We start from the raw sequence: 22,427 nt of genomic DNA, 5'->3' as shown, positions 1-22,427 counted from the left end.
CCACTGTGCCACCAGGCTGGTCCCTAAAAACTACTGTCCCAAGGTCACTGTGCCACCAGTGTCTGAAGTGTCCTTAGTAAATATTTCCCAACGCCAGTCTCTGGATTGTGGTGCTTTTCATTGTCAGTCCTGTCATTCACCAAAGTCTGTGACCCCGTGCTCAGGTGACAGGGATTCTGCAATGGACTGAATGCTTGTGCCTTCCAAGCTCATTTGTTGGCATCCTAACCTCAAAAGTCACGGGCTTAGGGGGTAGTGTCGTTCCCCGTCTTCGTGGAGGAACGACACAGGACCCTGCGCTGTTCTTTTGTCTGCTCGGCCCTCCCCGGGTTTGCTGCTGGTTCTTCCCGGGTTGGCTACCGTCCCTTCCACCTCCGTGGAAGGGCGGTACCCCCTGCCACTTTCCCCACTTCCGCGGGGGAGCGGCACACCACCGGCCGGCTCTCTCGGGGGCTGCTCAGGTGTTCCTTCAGATAGATGTTCCTGGTGCATGTTGTCTCTCTCCTCCTTTATAGTCCTCTTCCACCAATCCCAACTCTGCTACCCACACGCCGAGTACGCTGCTCTCCTCCAATCAGGAGCAGGTCCTGCTGTTTATTGGTTGAACTGGAGGCAGCTGTGTAGAAGCTGTTTCCTCCTCTCCCAGCGCCATATTGTGGGAGAGCAGATGCATAGAATAAGTCTTAATTCCAGTAACAGTCTAGTCCGAGTTGCTCCCCACAGGGTAGGGCCTGCAGGGATACTTGGGTCAAGGGGCTGCAGATGTCCTGTACGTTGCACCATGTGAGGACAGCAAGAGGTGCCATCCAGGAGCCAGAGAGTGAGCCCTGACAGTCCCAACCTGTATCCTCATCTTGGACTCCCCGACCTCCAGAACAGTGGAAATAAATGTCCATAACAGGACAAACTAAAGCAAGACAAACTAAGACAGCTGCCCGGAGCCAGCTCTGTGGCATAGCGGGTTAAGCCACTGTCCACAGTGCCGGCATCCCATATGGGCGCTGTTTCAAGTCCTGGCTGTTCCACTCCGATCCAGCTCACTGCTAATGTGCCTGGGAAGGCAGTGGAAAATATCGCAAGTCCTTGGTCTCCCATACCCACCTGCGAGACCTGGAAGAAGCTCCTGGCTCCTGACTTGGGCCTGGCCCAGCCCCGGCTATTGCCACCATTTGGGGAGTGGACCAGCAGATGGAAGAACTCTGTCTTGCCTGCCTCCCTCTCTCTCTCTTTCTCTCTCTCTCTCTAACTCTGACTTTCAAATAAATAAATAAATCTGTTAAAAAGAGAGAGAGAGAGAGAGAGAGAGAGCGCTTCCCACAGCTCTCTGCCCTCATGCCTGGCCCTGCTCTGCACTCTTGGTCCCTCTGCTGGTGTATTGGGCACACTGTGACTTACTCTCCTCACTTCCACGTTCAGTATTCTCTCAATGACTCCTGAAGCGCCCGACTGTCCCAAAGGAGAGCTCTGGGTTCTGCCTTGGGACCTACCCATGGTTACAAATCTTCCACCGTGGCTCTCACCATAATATCAGATTCTCATCTCCTGAGGTCTCACAGCTCAGCTGGTGAGCGCCCACTCAGACCAGGTGGGGTGTGTGAGTCCTGCTCTGTTACAGCAAAATATCCGAGGCTGGATAAGCTTCGAAGAAAAGTTTTGTTTAGCTCATGGTCTAGGAGGCGGAAAGTACAGAAAGCACGGTGCGGGCTCTTGCTAGGGCTGTCCTGCTACAGCACAGCCCGGAGGATGGCATCATGGCAGAAGTGCACGCCAGAGGAGGGATTGCAAGGCCAGATGGGAGTCCGGGGAGTGGGGACAAGCAGTTGCCCTTTTACAACCTCCCTCATTGGAAACTAACTAGGGTCCCTGAGAACTCTGCCAACTCCTTCTTCAGGCAGAGATCTCAATGACCTAATTATTTCCCACTGGGCTCCACCTTTTAAAGGCCCCATGCCACCTCCCAACGTCACCCACCAAGTTTCCAACACATGAACCTTTGGGGGGAAAAACCCTAGCCAAGTTATAGCATGGGACTGACGTGCCTTCTCTTAGAGTGACTTGCCCATTTCTCCTGTGGGACTTGATGTTCAGCTTGGGTTTTGTAAAGCCAGTGGTTCTTAAACTTGGTCTTGGGGCCAGCGCTGTGGCATAGCGGGTAAAGCCATTGCCTATAATGCTGGCATCCCATATGGGCACCGGTTCGAGTCCCGGCGGCTCCATTTCCAATCCAGCTCTCTGCTAAGGCCTGGGAAAGCAGTAGAAGATAGCCCGTCCTTGGGCCCCTGCGCCCATGTGAGGGACCTGGAAGAAGCTCCTGGTTCCTGTCTTCAGATCGGCACAGCTCTGACCATTGTGGCCATCTGGGGAGTGAACCAGCAGATGGGAGACCTCCCTCTCCCTCTCCCTCTCCCTCTCCCCTCTCCCCTCTCTCCTCTCCCTTTCCCTCTCCCTCTCCCTCTCCTCCTCTCTCTGTGTAACTCTGACTTTCAAATAAATAAATAAATAAATAAATCTTTAAAAAAAAAACTCAGTCTTAGGTCAGACTCCTCTGAGAGATTATGGAAACAGAGCTGGGCCCCACCTGCAGAGCTTCTGATTCCGGAGTCTTGGGTGTTGCCCACAATTTGCATTTCTAATCCAAGGCTGTAAGCCCAGATCACTGATGGGTGATGTAGATGGGTATAATGAATCCAGACTCACCCCTTTCCCAAATGACTATTCCCTGTCTCCCAAGAAATCCAAATCATCCACCAATGAACTCAGTACATTGATCCATCTTCATTGTAATTCAATGTGCTGAATAAAAAACCATTTTGAGGTGACTTTAACTCTTATTTGGCCATCAGAGAAGAGTTTCTACCCCATGAGCTACGAGAAGCACTTTTCCTCCAGGGGAAATGGTATTCTCTGTCACTCCTATGATCTGCTGTTCTTGGCACTGACTCGGGCTCTCGTACACCAAGGCGGAGGCTGGGTAGGGGGTGGAGAGTCAGGGTTGAAAAATCCTGAAGCAGGAAACAGAGGCCCAAGGGAGGAAGTGAGAGGCTAGGCTCTGAGAAGCAAATGGGATGTGACGTTATCATTCCCACCAAGGACCGCAAGAATTCAGTGAGCCTTCAGAGGGAGACCCTGCCTTCCACCCTGGCGGCTCCGTCCACCAAGGCCGACCCAGAAACGGAACACTGCAGACTCAGGGCTCTTCTCTCATCTCGACACGGCAGCTGCTGCTCCCAAAACAAGGTCAACTGGAAATCCACTGCCAGAACCCTCACCCCAGCCGTGGAGCCACGGCGATGGGACAGAACCATGCCCAGAGGGCCAAGTCCCCCTGCCACATTCCAGGTGTCATTCTGCCATCTGCAAAACACTAACCACGCTGCCTTCTGACCCTCAGCCCTAGACTCAGACACCAGCCTCAAGCTGATGACTCAAATGCCAACAGCTCTGGCGGAATGGTGTTCAAACGCCCCCGCTCATGGTCTCTTACTCCTCCCAGTGGTTCCCCAGAGTCTAGAATCTGAGAAGTGAAACTGAACCTGCTACCCCTTTTCTTGAAGGGTGAGGAAGAACCTTTCACGACTTTATATCAGGCCTGCTATTTTTCCTTTGGTCACACACATGCCCTCGCCATGAAGGGCTTCACAGCTACCCTCCTTGTCTGCATGTTGCTTGGGGGCAGCCCTGGGGGAGCCTGGCCCACACACCTTGCCTGCAGGAGCGGGGGCTTGGAGGTGTTCTACCAGAGTTGCGGTAAGGTCTTTTCCAAATATCCGTTGGCGTTGATGGGGGAAATTAAGGCCCAGACTGGAGCTGCGGAAGCATATGGTTGGGGTGGGTGAGGGTCGGGGGGAGGGACCAGCGGCTGGACTCTCTCTACCTGCAGTGGACCTGCAGAGGTTACTGAGGGCCCTTGGGAGACTGGGGTTGCAGAGAGCAGCAGAGAGCATAGTAAGACTAACATAGAGCAATTCGCTGATAATACTACAGGGCCAAAGAGCAGCGTGAGCAATGAGTCTCCTAAATCGTGACCCTTGCCAGCTGAACGTCAGGGAGAGGTCTCCAATAGCCGCCCCCCCCCCCAAGACTGTGCAGCCACCATGCCAGTGCTTCTCTGATGATAGAGATCCCAAACGTGGGTGAGACACGGTTGTTACCCAGTGGGCCGCTCCAAGGGGCCTACGGGAATTGCAAGCCAATGAACAGAACGTATGCGTGGCCTTAATCAGCCAACATCGGAACCCACCCCCTGGGTATGGCTTAGTCGGCTAGTGTTCCCAGAGCACCAACCACTAGGGGGCATAATCACAGAAATGTGTTGTCTCACAGTTCTGGAGGCTGGAAGTTCAAGATCAGGATGTCAACTGGGTTGGTTTCTTTCTTTGTAAAACAATATTTATTTATGGGACTGGTGCTGTGGCGTAGCAGGTAAAGCCGCTGTCTGCAGTGCCAGCATCCCATATGGGCACTGGTTCGAGTCCCGGCTGCTCCACTTCCTATCCAGCTCTCTGCTATGGCCTGGGAAAGCAGCAGAAGATGGCCCAAGTCCTTGGGCCCCTGCACCTGCTCCTAGCCTTGGATTGGTGCAGCTACAGCCATTGCGGCCACTTGGGGAGTGAACCAGTGGATGCAAGATAGATCTCTCTCTGCCTCTCTGTAACTCTGCCTTTCAAATAAGTAGACAAATCTTTTAAAAAATAAATTTATGTGCAAGGCAGGGAGACAAGAGACAGAGATTATCTACCTGCTTGTTCACTCTCCAAATGCTGGCAACAGCCAGGGGTGGGCCAGGCTAAAACCAGAACCTGGACACTTAATCCAGGTGGATGGCAGGGACCCCCGTGTGTGAGCCACCACTGCCGCTTCCCAGGGTGCACCTTTTAGCAGGAAGCTGGAATTGGAAGCAGAACCAGTCCTCGAACCCAGGCACCCCAGATGTGATGTAGGCATCCCATGTGGCAAATTAACCACCGCATCAGACACCAGCCACCAGCCAGGTTGGCTGCTCAGCCTCTCCTTGGCTGCGGATGGCTGCCTTCCCTCTTTGTCATCACCTGAGCGTCCGTCTGTGTCTCAATCTCTTTTTGATTAAGGCCCATCTCGTGACTTCCTTTTAACTTAATCATCCCTTTGAAGACCCAATGTGCAAATACACACACTCTGAGGTGCTGGGGAGTAGACTTCAATACAGGCATTTAGGGGGCCACAGCCCATCCCACAGCAAGGTTCCTGGGTGGGAAGAAGGGAGCTCAGGCTCGGGCTCATATCTTGAGCGGAGATGAGTGGAGCTGGCTGGTGAAAAGATTTCTGCCACTCTCAGGGGGAGGTGGGGGTATTGCTGTCTGTTCTGTAGGAGGGGAAGAGGAGCTGCCACTCAAGCATCTAAGTTGGCCACTCTATGAGCTGGAGAGTGGCACAGTACAGCTGCCACCACCAGGCTGCCTCGGAGAGGACGGCACAGAGAGCCCAGTCTCAGGCCCGCGCCTGCCCTGACCTCCTGGAAAACAGGAAGAGAGGGAGCAAGAGGAGCTGCGGAGAGGGAACAGAATATGCAAAGCAGGGAGACAGAGCCGTGAGCAGGCTGAGAGCTCAGGACACTTCAGAAGGGCTGGGAACACAGGAGGATGAGAGATGAGGTGGAAGATGTGGACCCAGCCCCAAGGAAGAGCTGCCAACCTCTGGCCTTGAGGAGGCTGCGTTTTGGAAAGACTCCTAGGGCAGGGAGTGAGAATCTAGATATGCAGCTGGAAGCTCTCTGTGGCTGGAAACAAGGTTCACAGCCAGGACGAGCAAGCATTTAGGAAAGAAACCCCAGACCCCTGGCTAGCAGCATCTCAACAGCCTTAATTAACACTAGGGGGTATCTTCGGTGCACTGTGGGGTCAGCAGAAAGGAGAACAGCTTGTTCCTGTAGCTCCCACCTGGCTGGGCCGTGCCTCAGCTCCTGAAGGCCGTGGCCTAGCCTTTACACTGATAGTGTTGCACACACTGCCTGCAGGAGGCTTGTCCAGTGCACACCAGGCTCCAGGGAAGGTCATCTGCCAACAGAAGGGCCACTGCGTCCCCGTCAGTGCTGGATTTGTCTCTTCTGCTTGCACTCTGTAATTTGAGTGCACTGTGGGGTGGAGACCTGGCCAGTACAAACACCCTTGAGGCGAAAGAAGGAAGCAAGTGCAGAGTACTGAGCTCTGACCCCTGACCAGGAAGTGAGCAAAATCTGAAAAAGCAGAAGTGCCGCCTGTCCAACTGTCAGAGCTGTGGGAAAAGGGACAGCCGGAGGGGAAAAGCAAAAGCAATTCAGGGGGCCTTATCTTTTTAAATTTATTTTCCCCCAAAAGAACCTTTTATTAAAGGACTAAAGACCTCATGCATTTCATAAGTACAACTTTAGGAATATGATTTTTCCCACCATAGCTGCCCTCCACCCACACTCCCACCTCTCCTCCGCCTCCCTCTCCCATTCCTAGTCCCATTCTCCACTAAGATCTATTTTTGATTAACTTTATACACATTAGACCAACTCTCTATTAAGTAAGGAGTTCAACAATTTGCATGGAAAACAAAGCAAAACAACAACAACAAAACTTCCTCAACAGCTGAGGCAGGGCTGTTCAAAGTCATTGAATCTTGAAGTTAATTTCATTTTTTTAGAAATTTAATTAAATTTAAAGAAGTACCAAGAATGATACATCTTTTGCAGGCACATAGACACAGGTCCTGCATGGGAAGTTAGTACACAGTGACTCTTGTTGTTAATTTAACAATTAACGCTCTAATGTAGGACATCAGTGATCACCGGAGGCTCTTGACATGAGCTGCCAAGGCTAAGGAAGCCTTTTGAGTCCACAGACTCTGTCATTACTTAGAAAAGGCCTGAGGTGTGACGCTCGGAGCCTGGGGTGGAGAGGACTATATAGGAGGAGAGAGACGGCATGGTGGTGTGGGTTGGTTGGAGAGTGCGTTGGAGAGTTCGCGGGAAGTTCGTTGCTTCGTTCTTTCTCATTTCTCTCTACGCATTCTTGCTTTGGGAGTTCGCTGTTTACTTATTCTTACTTTACTATAGAAAGGACTTGTAAAAAAGGGGAACAACAAGCGTCTGTCATTACAACAAACTCTGTCATTACTTAGAAAAGGCCATAGGAAAAGTGGAAGTTCTCACCTCCCTTCAGAGAAAGGTACTTCCTTGGATGACCACTTCTTTCCACTGGGGTCTCACCCACTGAAGTCCTTCATGTAGGACATTTTTTGCCACAGTGCCTTGGCTTTCAGTGCCTGAAATGCTCTCATGGGCTTTTCAGCCAGAGCAGAATGCCTGAAGGGTTGATTCTGAGGTCAGAGGGCTATTGAAAGCAGTTGTCATTCTGAGTCTGCTGAGTGGACTGCTTCCCATGTTGGAGAATTCATTCCTTTTTGACTCTATTTATTATTATTACCAGACCTTTAATCCTATCCATATGATCACTTTAACACTTAAGATGATATTTTTACAACCCAGCTTAAGGAGATTTGGGGTCCAATGGCAAGTTTTTAAACTGTACCCTTTGAAGTAAGTCCGTAGGAATGTATGCAGAACTATACAGCTTTATAGTTACAAACTTCATACACTTCATAATTGCAACTGTAGGAACATGGTGATTCTTCCCATCCATACCTCCCACCCATACTCCTAACCCCTCCACCTCCTCCCCCTCTTAGTCCTACTGTTATGTTTTACTGAGACCCATTTTTCAATTGACTTTATACACATATGTTTAACTCTATGTTAAGTAAAGAGTTCAACAAATACTATATAAAAAAATCCTGTTCCTCAACAGTCAAGACAAGGGCTGTCCAAGTCAATGCTTCTCAAAGTATCAATTTCACTTCTACAGATTGCCTTGTAGGTGCTCTACTAGTTATCACAGGTCAGGGAGAATATGTGGTACTTGTCCCTTTGGGACTGGTTTTTTTTCACTAAGTATGATGTTTCCCAAATTAATTCATTTTTGTTGTAAATGACCAAATTTCATTTTTTACCACTGTGTAGTATTCCATGTGTACATATCCCATAATTTCTTTATCCAGTTTTCAGTTGACCAACATTTGTGTTGATTCCATGTCTTAGCTATTGTGAACTGAGCTGCAATAAGCATGGGGGTGCAAATAACTCTTTCATATGCTGATTTCATTTCTCTTGGGTAAATTCCCAGGCGTGGGATGGCTGGGTCATATGATATAGGTCTATATTCAGATTTCTGATGTATTTCCACACTGTCTTCCATAGTGGCTGTACCAGTTTACATTCCCACCAACAGTGTATTAGGGTATATTTTTCACCACATCGTTGTCAGAATTTGTTGTTTGTCGATTTCTGTATAAAAGCCATTCTAAATGGAGTGAGGTAAAACCTCACTGTGGATTTAGTTTGCATTTGCCTGACGGCTAGTGATCCTGAGCCTTTTCCGTGTGTCCGTTGGCCATTTGGATTTCCTCTTTTGAAAAATGCCTGTTTAAATAGTTTGCCCATTTCTTCACTGGGTTGTTTGTTCTGCTGTTTCTGAGTTTCTTGATCTCTTTATTATATTCTGGCTATATTATATTCTTGACTGTTTGCAAATAATTTCTCCCATTTTATCAGTTGCCTCTTCACTTTGCTGAGTTTTGGTTTTTTTGTTTGTTTTTTTTTTTGTTTTTTTTTTTTTTTTTTTTCAGTACAGAAGCTTCTCAATTTGATGTAATCCCAGTTGTTAATTTTGGATTTGATTGTTTGTGCCTCTGGGGTCTTCAGCAAAAAGTCTTTGCCTATGCCAATATCTTGCAATGTTTCCCCAATGTTCTCTAATAAGTTGACGGTTATCAGGTTGTAGATTTAGGTCTTTAATCCATTTGAGTGGATTTTTGTGTGAGAGTAGGGGTCTTGCTTCATACCTCTACATGTGGAAATCCGATTTTATGAGCACCATTAGTTGAAGAGACTGTCCTTGCTCCAGAGACTGATTTTAGCTACCTTGTCAAATGTAAGTTGGTTGTAGATGCTTGGATTTCTGGTGTTTCTATTCTGTTCCACTGGTCTATCTATCTGTTTTTGTACCAGTATCAGGTTGTTTTGATTATAACTGACCTTTAGTATGTCTTGAAATCTGGTATTGTGATGCTTCCAGCTTTGTTTTTGTTGTATAAGACTGCTTTCGCTATTTGGAGATCTCCTATGTTTCCATATGAATTTCAGCATTATTTTTTCTATATCTGAGAAGAATGTCCTTGGTATTTTGATTGGTATCTCACTGAATCTGTAAATTGTTCACAGAAATATGGACATTTTCATTATATTGATTCTTCCAATTCATGAACATGGAAGATTTTTTTCAATTTTTTGTATTTTCTTCTATTTCTTTAATATGTTGTAATTCTATTGTAGAGATCTTTGATATCGTTGATTAAATTTATTCTAAGATACTTGATTTTTTTTAGCTATTATGAATGGGATTGATCTTAGAAGTTCTTTCTCAGCCATGGCATTGTTTGTATATACAAAGACTGTTGAATTTTGTGTATTGATTTTATATCTTGCTACTTTACCAAACTCTTCTATGAGTTCTAATAGTCTCTTTTGGAGTCTTTTGGATCCCCTATATATAGACTCATGTCATATCTGTAACTCTTTGATTTCTTTTTCTTGCCTAATGGCTCTGGCTAAAACTTCCAGGACTATATTGAATAGCAATGGTGAGAGTAGGCAGTCTTGTCTGGTCCCAGATCTCCATGGGAATGCTTCCAACTTTTCCCCATTCAATAGGATGCTGGCTGTGGATTTGTCATAAATTACCTTGATTATGTTGAGGATTGTTCCTTCTATACTCAATTTACTTAGAGTTTTCATCATGGAGGAGTGTTGTATTTTATCAAATGCTTTCTCTGCATGTATTGAGATAATTACATGGTTTTTATTCTTCTATTTGTTAATTTGATGTATCACATTGATTGATTTGTGAATGTTGAACCATCCCTGCATACCAGGGATAAATCCGACTTGGTCCAGATAAAAGATCTTTCTGATGTATTATTGGATTTGATTGGCTAGTATTTTGCTGAGGATTTTTGTGTCATCACAAAATTTTCATCAGGGAAGTTGGTCTGAAGTTCTCTTTCTCTGCTGCGTTTCTCCAGGTTTAGGAATTAACATGATGCTGGCTTCATAGAAAATTTGAGAGGAATACCTCCCAGTTGTTTTGATGAGCTTGAGAAGACTTGGAATTACTTCTTTAAATGTCTGGTAGAATTCAGCAGTGAAGCCATCAGCCTGGTCTTTTCTTTGTTGGGTCTTTATTACTAATTCAATTTCTGTCTTGGTTATAGGTCTGGTTAGGTTTTCTATGTCTTCATGGCTCAATTTAGGTAGGTTGTATGTGTCCAGGAATCTAACCATTTCTTCCAGGTTTCTGTCTTGGTAATGGGTTTGTTTAGGTTTTCTGTGTCTTCATGGCTCAATTTAGGTAGGTTGTATGTGTCCAGGAATCTATCATTTCCTCTAGGTTTCCCAATTTGTTGGAAATACAGCTCTTTGTAGTAATTTCTGATGATTCTTTTTATTTCTGTGGTGTCTCTTGTTACATTTCCTTTTTCATCTCTAATTTTATTAATTTGGGTCTTTTCTCTCTCCTTTTTTGGTTAGTTGGGCAGTGGTGTGTAAATTTTTTTTTTCAAAAATCAGCTCTTCATTTTGCTGATCTTTTACAATTTTTTTGTTTCAATTTTGTTTGCTTCTCTAATTTTAATTATTTTTTTTCTCCTACTAGTTTTGGGTTTGGCTTGCTGTTGTTTTCCTAGATCCTTGAGATGCATTGATAGCTCATTTATTTGGTGCCTTTCCAATTTCTTGATGTAGGCACCAATTGCTATAAACTTTCCTCTTAACATTGCTTTTGCTATATCCCATAGGTTCGGTATGTTGTTCTGTCATCTTCATTTGTTTCTGGAAAGTTTTTGATTTCTATTTTGATTTCTTGAATGACCCACTGTTCATTCAGGAGTGTGCTGTTTAGTCTCCATGTGTTTGCGTATGTTCTAGAAATTCCCGAGTTGCTGATTTCTAGCTTCATTCCATTTGTGGTTTAAGATCCATTGTATGATTTTGATTTTTTTTTTGAATTTGCCTAGACTTGCTTTATGGACTAGCATGTGGTCAATCCTAGAGAAAGTTCCATCACTGGTGAGAAGAATGTCTATTCTTCAGCTGTGGGATGAAAAGTTCTGTGGATACCTGTTAGGTCCATTTGGTCTATAGTGTTGATTAACTCTGTTGTTTCCTTGATGATTTTCTGTCTGGTTGATCTGTCCATTGCTGAAAGTGGGGTATTGAAGTCCCCCACAACTACTGTATTGGATCACTTAACATTTCTTTTAAATAGCCAGGTGCCCTGTAATTAGGTGCATATACATTTATAATAGTCACATCTTCCTGTTGAATTGATCCCTTAATCATTGCATAGTGCCCTTCTTTGTCTCTTTCAACAGTTTTTGTGTTGAAGTCTATTTTGTCTGATATTAGGATGGCTATACCAGCTCTGTTTGGTTTCTGTTATTATAGACTATTTTTCCCATCCTTTCACTTTCAGTCTGCATGCATCTTTGTTGGTGAGATGTGTTTCTTGTAGGCAGGAAATAGATTTTTTTTTTCAATCCATTCAGCCTGTGTCTTTTAACTGAAGAGATGAGGCCATTTACATCCAAGGTGACTATTGATAAGCAAGGAATTTTCTCTGCCATTTTTCCATAAATATTCCTATTTTTTACTTTGGATTTCCTCTGTACTTTACTGGGAGATTTTCTTCCTTTACCTTCTTTCTTAGTGATAACCATGTTTCTGTGTTTCTGTGTGCAGCACATCCTTAAGCATCTTTTGCAAGGATGGACAGGTGGTAACAAATTCTTTCAATTTCTGTTTGTTATGGAAGGTCTTTATTTCACCTTCATTTATAAATGATAGCTTTGCAGGATATAGTATTCTGGGTTTTTCTTCTTAAGACTTGGACTATATCTCACTATTCTCTCCTAGCCTGTAGGGTTTCTGATGAGAAGTCAACCGTGAGTCTAACTGGAGATCCTCTGAAAGTAATCTGGTGTTTCTCTCATGCACATTTTAGAATCTTTTCTTTCTGTTTAACTGTGGAGAGTTTGATTACAATGTGTCACGGTGAAGATCTTTTCTGGTCATGTCTATTAGGAGTTCTATGTGCTTCCTGGAGTTGGATGTCCCTTTCTTTCTCCAAGTTAGGGAAATTTTCTGTTATTATTTCACTAAAAAGGCCTTCTAATCTCTCTTTCCACACTTTCAGGAACTCCTAAAACCTGTATGTTGGGTTATTTGATATTATCCTATAGATTCCCACAGTGTATTTTAGTTTTCTAATTTCTTTTTTTTTTTTTTGTCTGACATAATTTCCTGTGATATGTCTTCTACATCAGATAGTCTTTCTTCTGCTTCACTGATTATGTTGTTAAGGCTTTACACTGCATTTTTTATTTGTTCTATTAAATTGTTCACTTCCAACATTTCTTTTTGGTTTCTTTTTAAGATCTCAATTTTGTGGGAGAAATTTTCTTTCATGTCATATATGGACTTCATTAGTTTGTGCATTTGCTTCTTCTAATTAATCCTATGATCAATTTTTTTGGATTCCATTTCTGGCATTTCTTCAAACTTCATCTTCACAATCTAGTACTGAAGTGTTGTATTCTTTAGGGGGCATCATGTTGGGTTCCTTATTCTTATTTCTTGAATTGGCATTTGTGGAGATACTGCCGGTTTCTTTCTTTCTTTTTTTTTTTTTTTTTCTGTATCTTTGGCTTTTGTCTTTGGACTATGTCTGCATGGATTAGTGGAGTGTCTGCTTTCAGGGAACATCTAGATGCCTGTGGTAGGTGTGGCCAGGGAGCTCTGTTCCACAGTCACGAGTACCCAGCCCCCTCTCAGTTCTCCCCGCCAGAGTCAGGGGTCTCTGCTTGGCTGGTTACTGGGCATGGACATGAGCTGATGTAGCTATTATGTATGTTCAGAATGGCAGCCACTCTCTATCGGCTTGTTACAGGATGCCATTGCAGGGTGATCAGGGAGAAACGTGCCCCTCCCTTTTTCTCCTCCTCTAGTTTGGCAGGTACACTGTCCCCCACAGGATTCCAAGCCAGAGTCCCTCCAGGCTTTTCCTGCAGCTTGTCGCCAGTGGCTTGGGATGCTGCAGTCTGATCTCACCTCACTCTACAAAGCATGTGTAGAGGCTCTCAGCTTCTGGGCTCCTGATTTGTGTGCGTCTACACCCTCTACGTAGGTCTGCTCTGTCCCTCCAACCTGCGTGGACTTTCCTCTGCTGTTTTCTTCCCTGAGACTGCACTCTCTCCACATTTTTTGAACTATCTTCTCTTAGACTAGTGTGGTAAGCTCCCTCCTTACTCCACCATCTTAATCCCACTCGGGGTCTTTCTTTAGTGAAATCACAAGACAATGCCCAGAGTCACACAAAGTCCAGGGACCCCCCCCACACACACACACACCTGCAACAAATGCCCTCCCACCAACGTGCTTGATTCTATGCTGCCTCCAGTACACCAGAAATGGAGGCAGGTCACAGAAATACATGCAGCTGGAAGAAAAACAGGCATTAACAAGAGACGCAGAGTGAGAGAGGGTGGTGTGTGTCCCTCAGCACTCCAGTATTGAAACCCTCGCAGCCAAGGTGATGTCACTGGAAGGTGGGGTGTTGAGCAGTGATTGGGTCATGAGGGTGGAGCCCTCAGGGATGGGATCAGTGTCCTTGAAAGTGCAAGGCCACTCTCTCTCTCTGTGCCTCTCAAATTAATCATTTAATTAAAAAAAAAAAGAAAGAAAACACAAGGGGTCATTTCCTTGTCAATAAAAACAGCAAGCTCAGTAGGAGCCTTCCCGCTCATGCCCTAAGGAGGCCAGTTTCGCACACTCGACAGTCTCCTATGTAGGGTAGTTGCTGGATGCGGTGGGGGCTTGTCCCATCTCAGGCAATCTGTGGAGGACTGTGGGTGGTCTGCACAGAAGCTGGCCCACCCCTGGGGGCATGTGTGTGCAGGTTACCATGGCACCTGCTCACCACGCTCCAAACCTGCGGTCAGCATCTGCTCTTGTCCCTGAAGGCACTGGGTCCTGTCCACATCAGCCTGAGCAGGTTTTCTGTGCTGCTGGATTTCACCTGACCTCTGAAAGGTTCCTTCGTTATAAGGTCTAAATCACAGCACGTGGGTAGGAGCTCCCTCCTTGACCCGGCGGCCCTACCGGGTTGGGGTTCCTTCCTTTTCTGCCATGCCTGGTAAGGTCACCTCTCAGGCCCGTCATCCAGGTACTTTGTTCTGGGGCTCTAGAGAAACCAAACAGACCACAGAAATCTCTGGAGCCTACTAGGAACCAAATACAGTTGGCTCTCCTTATCCATAATTTCACTTCCCTTGGTTTCTGTAATCTACAGTTAGCAATGGTCTAAAAATATTAAATGGAGAATTCCAGAAATAAACAGTACATAAGTTTTGGGTAACTTTCTTTGCAGTGTGTTTTTGTAATTGTTGCTTTATTATTAACTATTGCTATTGTTGGTAGACAATAAGAGGTCCACTTGCCTGGGGTGTTGCCAAATAACCAACCTCAAGAAGGAGTTACTCGGAGGGAAGCTTTACTTACTTGGGACACGTAAATGGAGCAGCCAGAACTGGCAGCATGAGATGTCCCTCCCCCCCCCCCCCGCCCCGTACCACATCACTGGCCCCTTAGCCATGTTTTAAGTCAAAATCCAATGTACATTCTGGAATGTGAAGCAAACCTTTAGTTGGTCTAGCCTGCAGCTATTAATTGGTTAACTATGTATTCCCCCATCTCTTCCACTTCCACCCTCCAGCCTTCATCATTCAGTTTAGGGCATTTCAGGATTTTTCTTTTACCTTATGTAGATACAAACAACACAGTCTGTGCAGGGCTCAGTAGCACCCAGTTTCAGGCATCCACGTGGCGTCCTCACGTAAAGGAGAGAGTGGGAAGGTTCAGTTCCCTAAAGAAATCACTTCCCCAAGAAGGAGTTTGCAGGGGCTGGTGCTGTGCATAGTGGCGTAGGCCCTCACCTGCCATGCCTGCATCCCATATGGGTGCCAGTTCAAGGCCCGGCTGCTCCACTTCCAATTCAGCTCTCTGCTACGACCTGGGAAAGCAGTTGAGGATTGCTCAAGTACTTGGCCCCTTGCACCCAAGTGAGAGACCGAAAGAAGCTCCTGGCTCCTGGCTTTGGACTGGAGTAGCTCCAGCCGCTGCAGCCATTGGGGAGCGAACCAGCAGGTGGAAGGGCTCTCTGTCTCCACTGCTCTCTCTCTTAATTCTGCCTTCCAAATAAATAAATAAATCATAAGAGAGAGAGTGAGAGAGAGTTTGCCTTTTACAGCAAAGGTCAGAAGAGAGCCCACAATGCAACCCGGTGCTCACACAGTGTGTTCCAGAATCTAGTTCAGACTGGTCGCCTTCAGCTTTCCTTGTCCGGCCCTGCTGAGTACAAGGCTGCAAGATGAGCTTCGCTGTGGCATCCTCTGAGAAACAGGCTCCAAGGAGCAGAATGGGTTCAGGTTCTCTGCCCCTGCTCCTGTGCCCAAATCCTGCACTCTGGCTGGCACTCTCTCCTACTGTGCCTAGTTTACAAGTTAGCCTGTATCACAGGGGTGTGTGGGTATTAAAACAAAACTCCTGAGGTCAAATAATCGCTGAAATAAAAGGACTATTGAGTCCTGACAGATGCTAACCAGAAAAAGAACCAAGAACCAGGATAAGTTCCTATAACAGCCGGCATCAAAGGTAGACAACAGTTGGAAATAGGCCCCCTAGACCTGGAGCGGAGAGTATTTTTACAATGAAAAGTTGGGGAAGAAGGCATAAATTGTTTACATTGAACCTACATTGGTTATAGACAAAAGGTGGAGGACAGTATGAAGCGAGAGGGCAGGGGGGCTTTGAGCCAGGACAGACCCTAAGAAGAGGGGCCTTGCTGCTTCTGCACTGGTTGGGCCAGTCCGAAACCAGGAGCCAGGAGCTTCTTCCAGGTCTCCCATGTGGGTGGCAGGGGCCTCCAGTGCGGATGGCAGGAACTTAATCACTTACGCCATCACCACTACTTCCTAGGGTGTGCGCTAGCAGGCAGCTGGGCTCAGGCACTCTCGGAGGGGATGCACGGTCTCAGCCAGCATCCTAACGGCTAGGACAAACACCATCAGGAGCTTTAGGAGCCCATGTACAATTAGAAGGTCATCTAAAGGAGATGGTAGGTTTTGCTTGCATAAGCGAAGTTCAACTTTGCAACCGTCAGCTAAGTCAGTATCTTAGAACGTAGCGCTGAGCTGTCTTTCTACTTAAGAGATTCTGTGTGCTTACCGGGGCTGACTTGACTGGTGTCTAATTTTCACGTGGGACTGCTTGACTGACTGATCTTGTTCTTTTCTGGGGCTCTCTGACCCAGCTGCAGCCCTTGGTCTTTGTCCTGTTTACTTACAAACAGGGAAAACCACAGAGCCGTCACTGGTGTACCCGTGTGCATGGAGACACTCCGAGTCTCCAACACAAACGAGGCTCACGTTCATCCAGGGCTTGGGACATGACCTAGTTTCCTTCCTGTCTTTGCTGTCTTCCAGACCTGCTTGCTGCCTAATTCTTCCAGAATCTTGAAAGACGAGGTCTTCAAGAGCTCGATACAGCAGCCACTGCCTTCCTAGTCCCAGCCACTGCTTGGTGTGGTTAATGGCATTCACCCAAGCACAGAGGGGCACGCACTGGAGTGCCTGCTCCTGGCCCACCCTCTCTATCAAGATGCATGTAACAGGCTCCACCAGACCTGGCTGTTTCTGGTTCTGTGGCCAGTGCAGTGGGACAGGACCTTAGACTCCTGGGTCACAGTCCTCACTGGCTGCAGAGAACAGGGGTGCATGGGCCAGCAGGGGCTGAGGCCTGCGAGCAGCCTTGGATGTCGGCTTGGGGCAGAGCCACAGGGTTTTTGGGTTTTGACAGCCGGCCTGTGGCTGCTGACCGAACATGGGGGTTGGGCAGTGACACACCTGTTTCTCCACATGCCTGGTGTTCTGCAGCCTTCGGGGGAAGGGTCAGCATCCTGGCCAGTCTCCGCCCACAGACAGATTGGCAGTTATTTGCAGAACCGGAAAATGTGCAAGCCAATCCAAGCACCTCTCTGTTCAAAGAGGAACCTCTGAGCCACAGGGCAGTGAATGTGTCCTAACCACCAACCATGGTCTCAGAGCACAGCAAGAGGGGGCTCGCAGGCAGCTCCGCTTCCTCTTCAAGCACAAGGGCCTCTGTGTGCCTTGCCCAATGTCAAGTCAACGTGAACACAGAAACCAAAGCCAGGGCCCTCCCACGTCCCCAGAGAGCCAAGGATCCTCTTCCTGTGCCACTCTCCGCTAAGGCACTTTGCCCACATCCCCTCTTGCCCAAGACCCTGCAAAATAAAAAGCCTTGACCTACACAGGCGATCTATGGAGGTTCTCTTATAATACTGAGAGGGCCAGTCATTCCATAAATTTACTATGACTGCAGACTTTACGTGGAAGTGACACACCATGGCTCCTTTCAGCTGCAAGGGATATATTCTAAGATCTCTAATGGATACCTGAAACAGAAAATAGAACCAAACCCTGTACGTACCGAGTTTTCATTCATAAGTTAGTTGCAGTAAGAGATTAATCATAACTAAAACTTCCATAGAAGAATGGTAACAACATACTGTAACAACATAGCCACATCACCACTCTCGAGCTTGGGGGGAGGGGCGTCGGTAAGTACAATAAGAGTGCTTTGAACGCAAGCACTGTGATACCGCCGAGCGGATCTGACGACTGAGACGGCTGCTCGGTGCCTAACAGGGAGCTGCAGAATTGTCCATTCCACATTGCTGGACCACAGTTGACGGGTGGGTGACTGTTGAGGTGGATTCATTCTGAGAGGAGGAGTGTGGTGGGGGCAAGAGGCACGGAGTTACCACACAGACCCTGGGAGTCGGGTGAAAGCAGGCCAGAGGCGAGCAGCCCACAGACTCATTTATTTCAGTTGCTACAGCAGCTTATATAGCCGAGGCAGCCAATCTGGTCAAGGGGTGGTCTATGCCCTAACCAATCACACCCTGTTGCCGAGCAGTTTCCAAAGTAATCCAATCACAGCCTGTTGCCAGGCAGACTCTGCTGTCATGTGGTTTCCAAAACCATCCAATCATAGCCTGTTGTCAGGCAGTTTCTGTTGCCAGCGGCCATCTTGGCATGGCCTTCTCATTCCACCACAGGTGGCTGACTCTGTGGGTGAGTGGAAACTACTGTATTTTCGTAGCACGGCGAAAGCAAGTGCTTCCTTAGATCAAGGGCTACTTTCTGAGGTGCGAGCCTCACTAAGGACCCCAAGAGCCTTCTGTAGACAAGTAACCATGACAGGGGACAGCTGATGAAAACGTGACAGGTGGCATGGGCCAGGAAGTCTGAAAGCTTCATGCCACAGCCTGCTTCTTCTGGTCCTTTCTCCATGCACAGACAACCTTGCTGTGGACACCAACCTCACCCATCAGAGAGACGTCATGACCTTCCCTCCTCCGCCATGGGGATCACCTGCCCTGGGGCTGCATCAGTGGACTGAGGGTGCTCCTAAAGGGACACACCAGGACCCTCCAGTCTGCAGAGGCTAAATTCTAGCTGTTTGCAATTCAAGAGGAATGGAGAGCAGGCAGGGAGATCCTGATCCCAGAGCAAACAGGAGCTTCTCTATCTCACACTTGGCTTTGGTTTGAGTAAGTTAAAGAACCATTCGAGTGTAAATCAGCAAGGGCATGTCCAAAAACCACCTGCAAAGAACACTGCTGACTCTCGGTTTCTCTGAACCCACGGCTGAGCAGAGCACAGGATCGCCAGCAAAATGCCCAGTGTCCAACAAAAATGTTCCTGAAGTTTCGGAGCCAAAAGCTTTGCTCAAAGGAGCAAAACACTCACGAGCAAACACAGCCTGCCCTCGGGAGCTCAACGGGGCCCCCTCCTGGGGGAGCGGACCTTCAGAATTCTGCAGTGTGGCAGAAAGAACAAGATACAAAAGGCCAGAGCTACCCTCCTGCAAAACAAGTCATCCACGTCTCGCCCAGGTCACAGGAAGTCAAGCCAGAGCTCAAAATGCAAATAAAGAAAATAATTGATTTTTGTTTAAAAAAGCAAAATAGATGGTAAAAGTAAATATATACTTTATGGTAGTCAACTCAGAAGGCTTCAACTTGGGAATTTTTAACCTGCCAATGATGGGACAGCTATCCACATTATGCAGAAACTACGTGGAATGTTGAATTTGATATTCTCCCAGACTTGCACTATGCAGCCCTATCCTCTCTGGTGAGGCTGGGCAGTGGCAACCATGCAGCTCCCATGCAGCCTGACGGTCACCAGGGGGCAAAGCACTGCTGAGCCAGGGCACATGAGAGGTCAGCTGCATTCAATGCACTTTCCACTTACAAAGTTTTCTGCTTATGATGGTTTGTCTGGGAGCGCCTCATCATAAGCCAACGAGCAACTGTAATGAGTGGAGAGCATCCATGGTGATCTACAACGGGAAGTGGCAGGGACTGTGCCACTGACCTCTTCTCAAGAAGGAACTGCCCCCTACCTCCCTCAACTGCCACGTGGGATTACAGGACCAGTGATGCCCACGCTCCTAATTTTTCAAAAGAAACTAGTGTTCCGGGGCTGGCACTGTGGTGTAGTGGGTAAAGCTGCCACCTGCAATGCCTGCATCCCATATGGGCATCGGTTCAAGTCCCAGATACCCCACTTCCAATCCAGCTCTCTGTTATGACCTGGGAAAGCAGCAGAAGATGGCCCACGTGGGAGACCTGGAAGAAAACTCCTGGCTCCTGGTTCCTTGCTTTGGATCGGCGCAGCTCCAGCCATTGCAGCCATCTGGGGAGTGAACCAGTGGATGCAAGACCCCCCACCCCAACCCTGCCTCTCTGGAACTCTGCCTTTAAAATAAATAAGTAAATCTTTAAAATGAAAGGAACTAGAGTGCCTACTCTGAAGCTGCAGCCTCCCCGTGTGTAAATACGGTAACTAGCCTGGCATCTTAAACACTGCTCAGGTCAACAAAAACAAGGAGCAACACAGGGTTACCATGGCAGCCATGGCTGTGGAGAGGGAAGAGTTCAGCTGAATCAGGGCCTTTTACTCCTTCCCCTCCTTGACTCAAAGCTTTGCCAGGCAACATCTTACAGCTCCGTTTTACCACCATCCTCTTCATCAAAGAGATGCCACCACATAAATCCCCAAGAATGCAAGGCAAATGGTAGCGACAAACGCACTTGTTCAGAATGGATTAGTCTCATCAGCCCACTAGTCAGGCATTCAAATCTGTCTGGTCCATGCCAGCCCCATCACCACCCAGACTCCTGGAATTGTTAGAGTTGGTGATTTGGACACAAATCTATTAAAATGCTGTCTGTTACCTACAAATGTCACTAAACTATGTTTATTTTTCTTTTTTTGAAAGATTTACTTATTTATTTAAAAGGCAGAGTTACAGAGAGGCAAAGGCAGAGAGAGAGACACAGGTCTTCTATCTGCTGGCTTACTACCCAAGTGGCCACAACAGCCACTGGCTCCAGGAGCCAGGAGCTTCTTCCTGGTCTCCCACACAAGTGCAGGAGCCTAAGGACTTGGGCCATCCTCTACTGCTTTCCCAGGCCATAGCAGAGAGCTGGACTGGAAGAGGAGCAGCTGGGACTGGAACTGGAGCCCATATGGGATGCTGGCACTACAGGTGGCGGCTTTACATGCTACGTCACAGAGCCAACCCCCTAAACTGTGTGTTTCTAAAAGTGAGTAAAAAGCAAGAGACCCAGCATATTTTATGCTGGAGAAGAAGCCACATCTGACTTCTGTTAGTGCAGGACACATAGTCCATACTCTATGTAAACTAAAGGGGTTGGCCTAAATCTGGCTTAAGTTAGTTTCCTCCGGATGGGCTCTGGCACAAGGAATCAAGAGCAATTTGTTTGAGAAATGACCCTGGGAAGCGCAAGGGGGACAGTGAACAGGTGAGACTGCGCAGCAAGGGCCAGCAATGTGGGTGCCACTGTGGGCAGCCCAGGCCCTGAGGGGACGTCGGGGAGCGCCCACGGTGTCACAGGGGGCTGGGGAGAGGCTACCCCTGCTCCAGCAGTGCCCAGCGGCTGCTGAGTGCTCGTCCCAGAGGCTTTGACTCCTGGCCCTCTGCCTTCACTGTGCATGGGATGAGCAGAGACGGTCCTGGGGGCTGCAGGAAGAAATCTTTCGTGAGCACAAAAGCCCTGTGTCTGAGTCCATTTGTGCCACTCTGATAAAACACCTTGGACTGGGACACTCACGGGCAATAGAGGCTGACGGCTCACAGGCCTGGAGCCAGCTCCGCACTGGCAGAGCCGGGGTCTGCTGAGGGCTCAGGGTGCACTTCCTAGGCGGCGCCTGCTTGCTATGCACTTGCACGGTCGGAGAGCAAACAAGCGTCTTCAGTCCTCTCTGGAATGGGCACCGATCTCATTCATGAAGGTGCCTCTCCTGATCTAATCAGCTCCTGGAGTCTCCACCTCTGATACTGTTGCAGGGATGAATGGCAACAGTGGGGGGAGTGTGTGGGGAGAGTGGGTAGTGAACAGGCATTCAGGCCACAACACCCTGCTACAGTGTCCCGGTGTGTGTGAATTGCTGGCGTACACAAACACCACAGCATCCATCAAGAGAACACTAGAGAAAGACAGAGCAAGCCAGGCCACAAAAAACTGAAGTACACACCTAGGGAAACTGTAGACTGCAGGCAGTCCCATCTATATATCATGAGGAACTGTACCGCTACAAAGTTTCTGCAAACAATGTATAAAATGTGACACAAATCTGTTCAAATGCATAGCTTGCAAGCAAGCAGGAAGAGGTCTCCAGGAGCTAAAAAAAAAAAAAAAAAAAAAAAAAAAAAAAAAAAAAAAAAAAACAAAGATTAAGCTGAAAAACAGAACTGAGGAGCAACAGCTAAGTGCCAGGCTTCGGGAACAGGGTCAACCTCCGTGAACCAGGACCTGGCTTTGCAAGCTGCGCGGGAGTACGCACCAGTGACCTGTAGCACTCAAGGCTGAAAGCTGTTTGCCCCAGGGAGCTACAACCTTCTAAGAGTTACGGCCACTGTGGGGGAAAAGGGATAAGAATAAAGTGCACCACTAGGCAAAGCACAAGAGGAGGGAAATTATTGAACTCTGCCTGGTCTCTAGGGAAAATAGGTCTTCCATGAAAATCAGTAGCTCCACACCCAAATCACATAGGTTGGGAGCCCAGATGTACACCTATAGCATTCTCGGCTCAGGAAATCCCATGCCTAGAAATTACAGTGGTTCAGGCCGGAAGCATCAGAG

At 47.5% G+C, this 22,427-nt stretch overlaps 1 protein-coding gene across 1 annotated transcript in view; it reads left to right on the top strand.

Moving 5' to 3' along the window:
- The first annotated feature begins 3,537 nt into the window (after nt 1-3,537).
- LY86 (lymphocyte antigen 86) overlaps nt 3,538-22,427 on the top strand; it is a 69,888-nt gene continuing 50,998 nt past the window's right edge. The window contains exon 1 of the mRNA XM_002714160.5: nt 3,538-3,747. Coding sequence (XP_002714206.2) covers nt 3,627-3,747 — 121 coding nt within the window. The 5' untranslated portion in view covers nt 3,538-3,626. The remainder of the gene's footprint in view (nt 3,748-22,427) is intronic.

Source organism: Oryctolagus cuniculus, chromosome 5 (genome assembly GCF_964237555.1).
Source record: "Oryctolagus cuniculus chromosome 5, mOryCun1.1, whole genome shotgun sequence".
Taxonomy (NCBI): domain Eukaryota; kingdom Metazoa; phylum Chordata; class Mammalia; order Lagomorpha; family Leporidae; genus Oryctolagus; species Oryctolagus cuniculus.
Note: the sequence above shows the minus strand (reverse complement) of the source record. Positions and strands in the feature narration are given on the sequence as shown.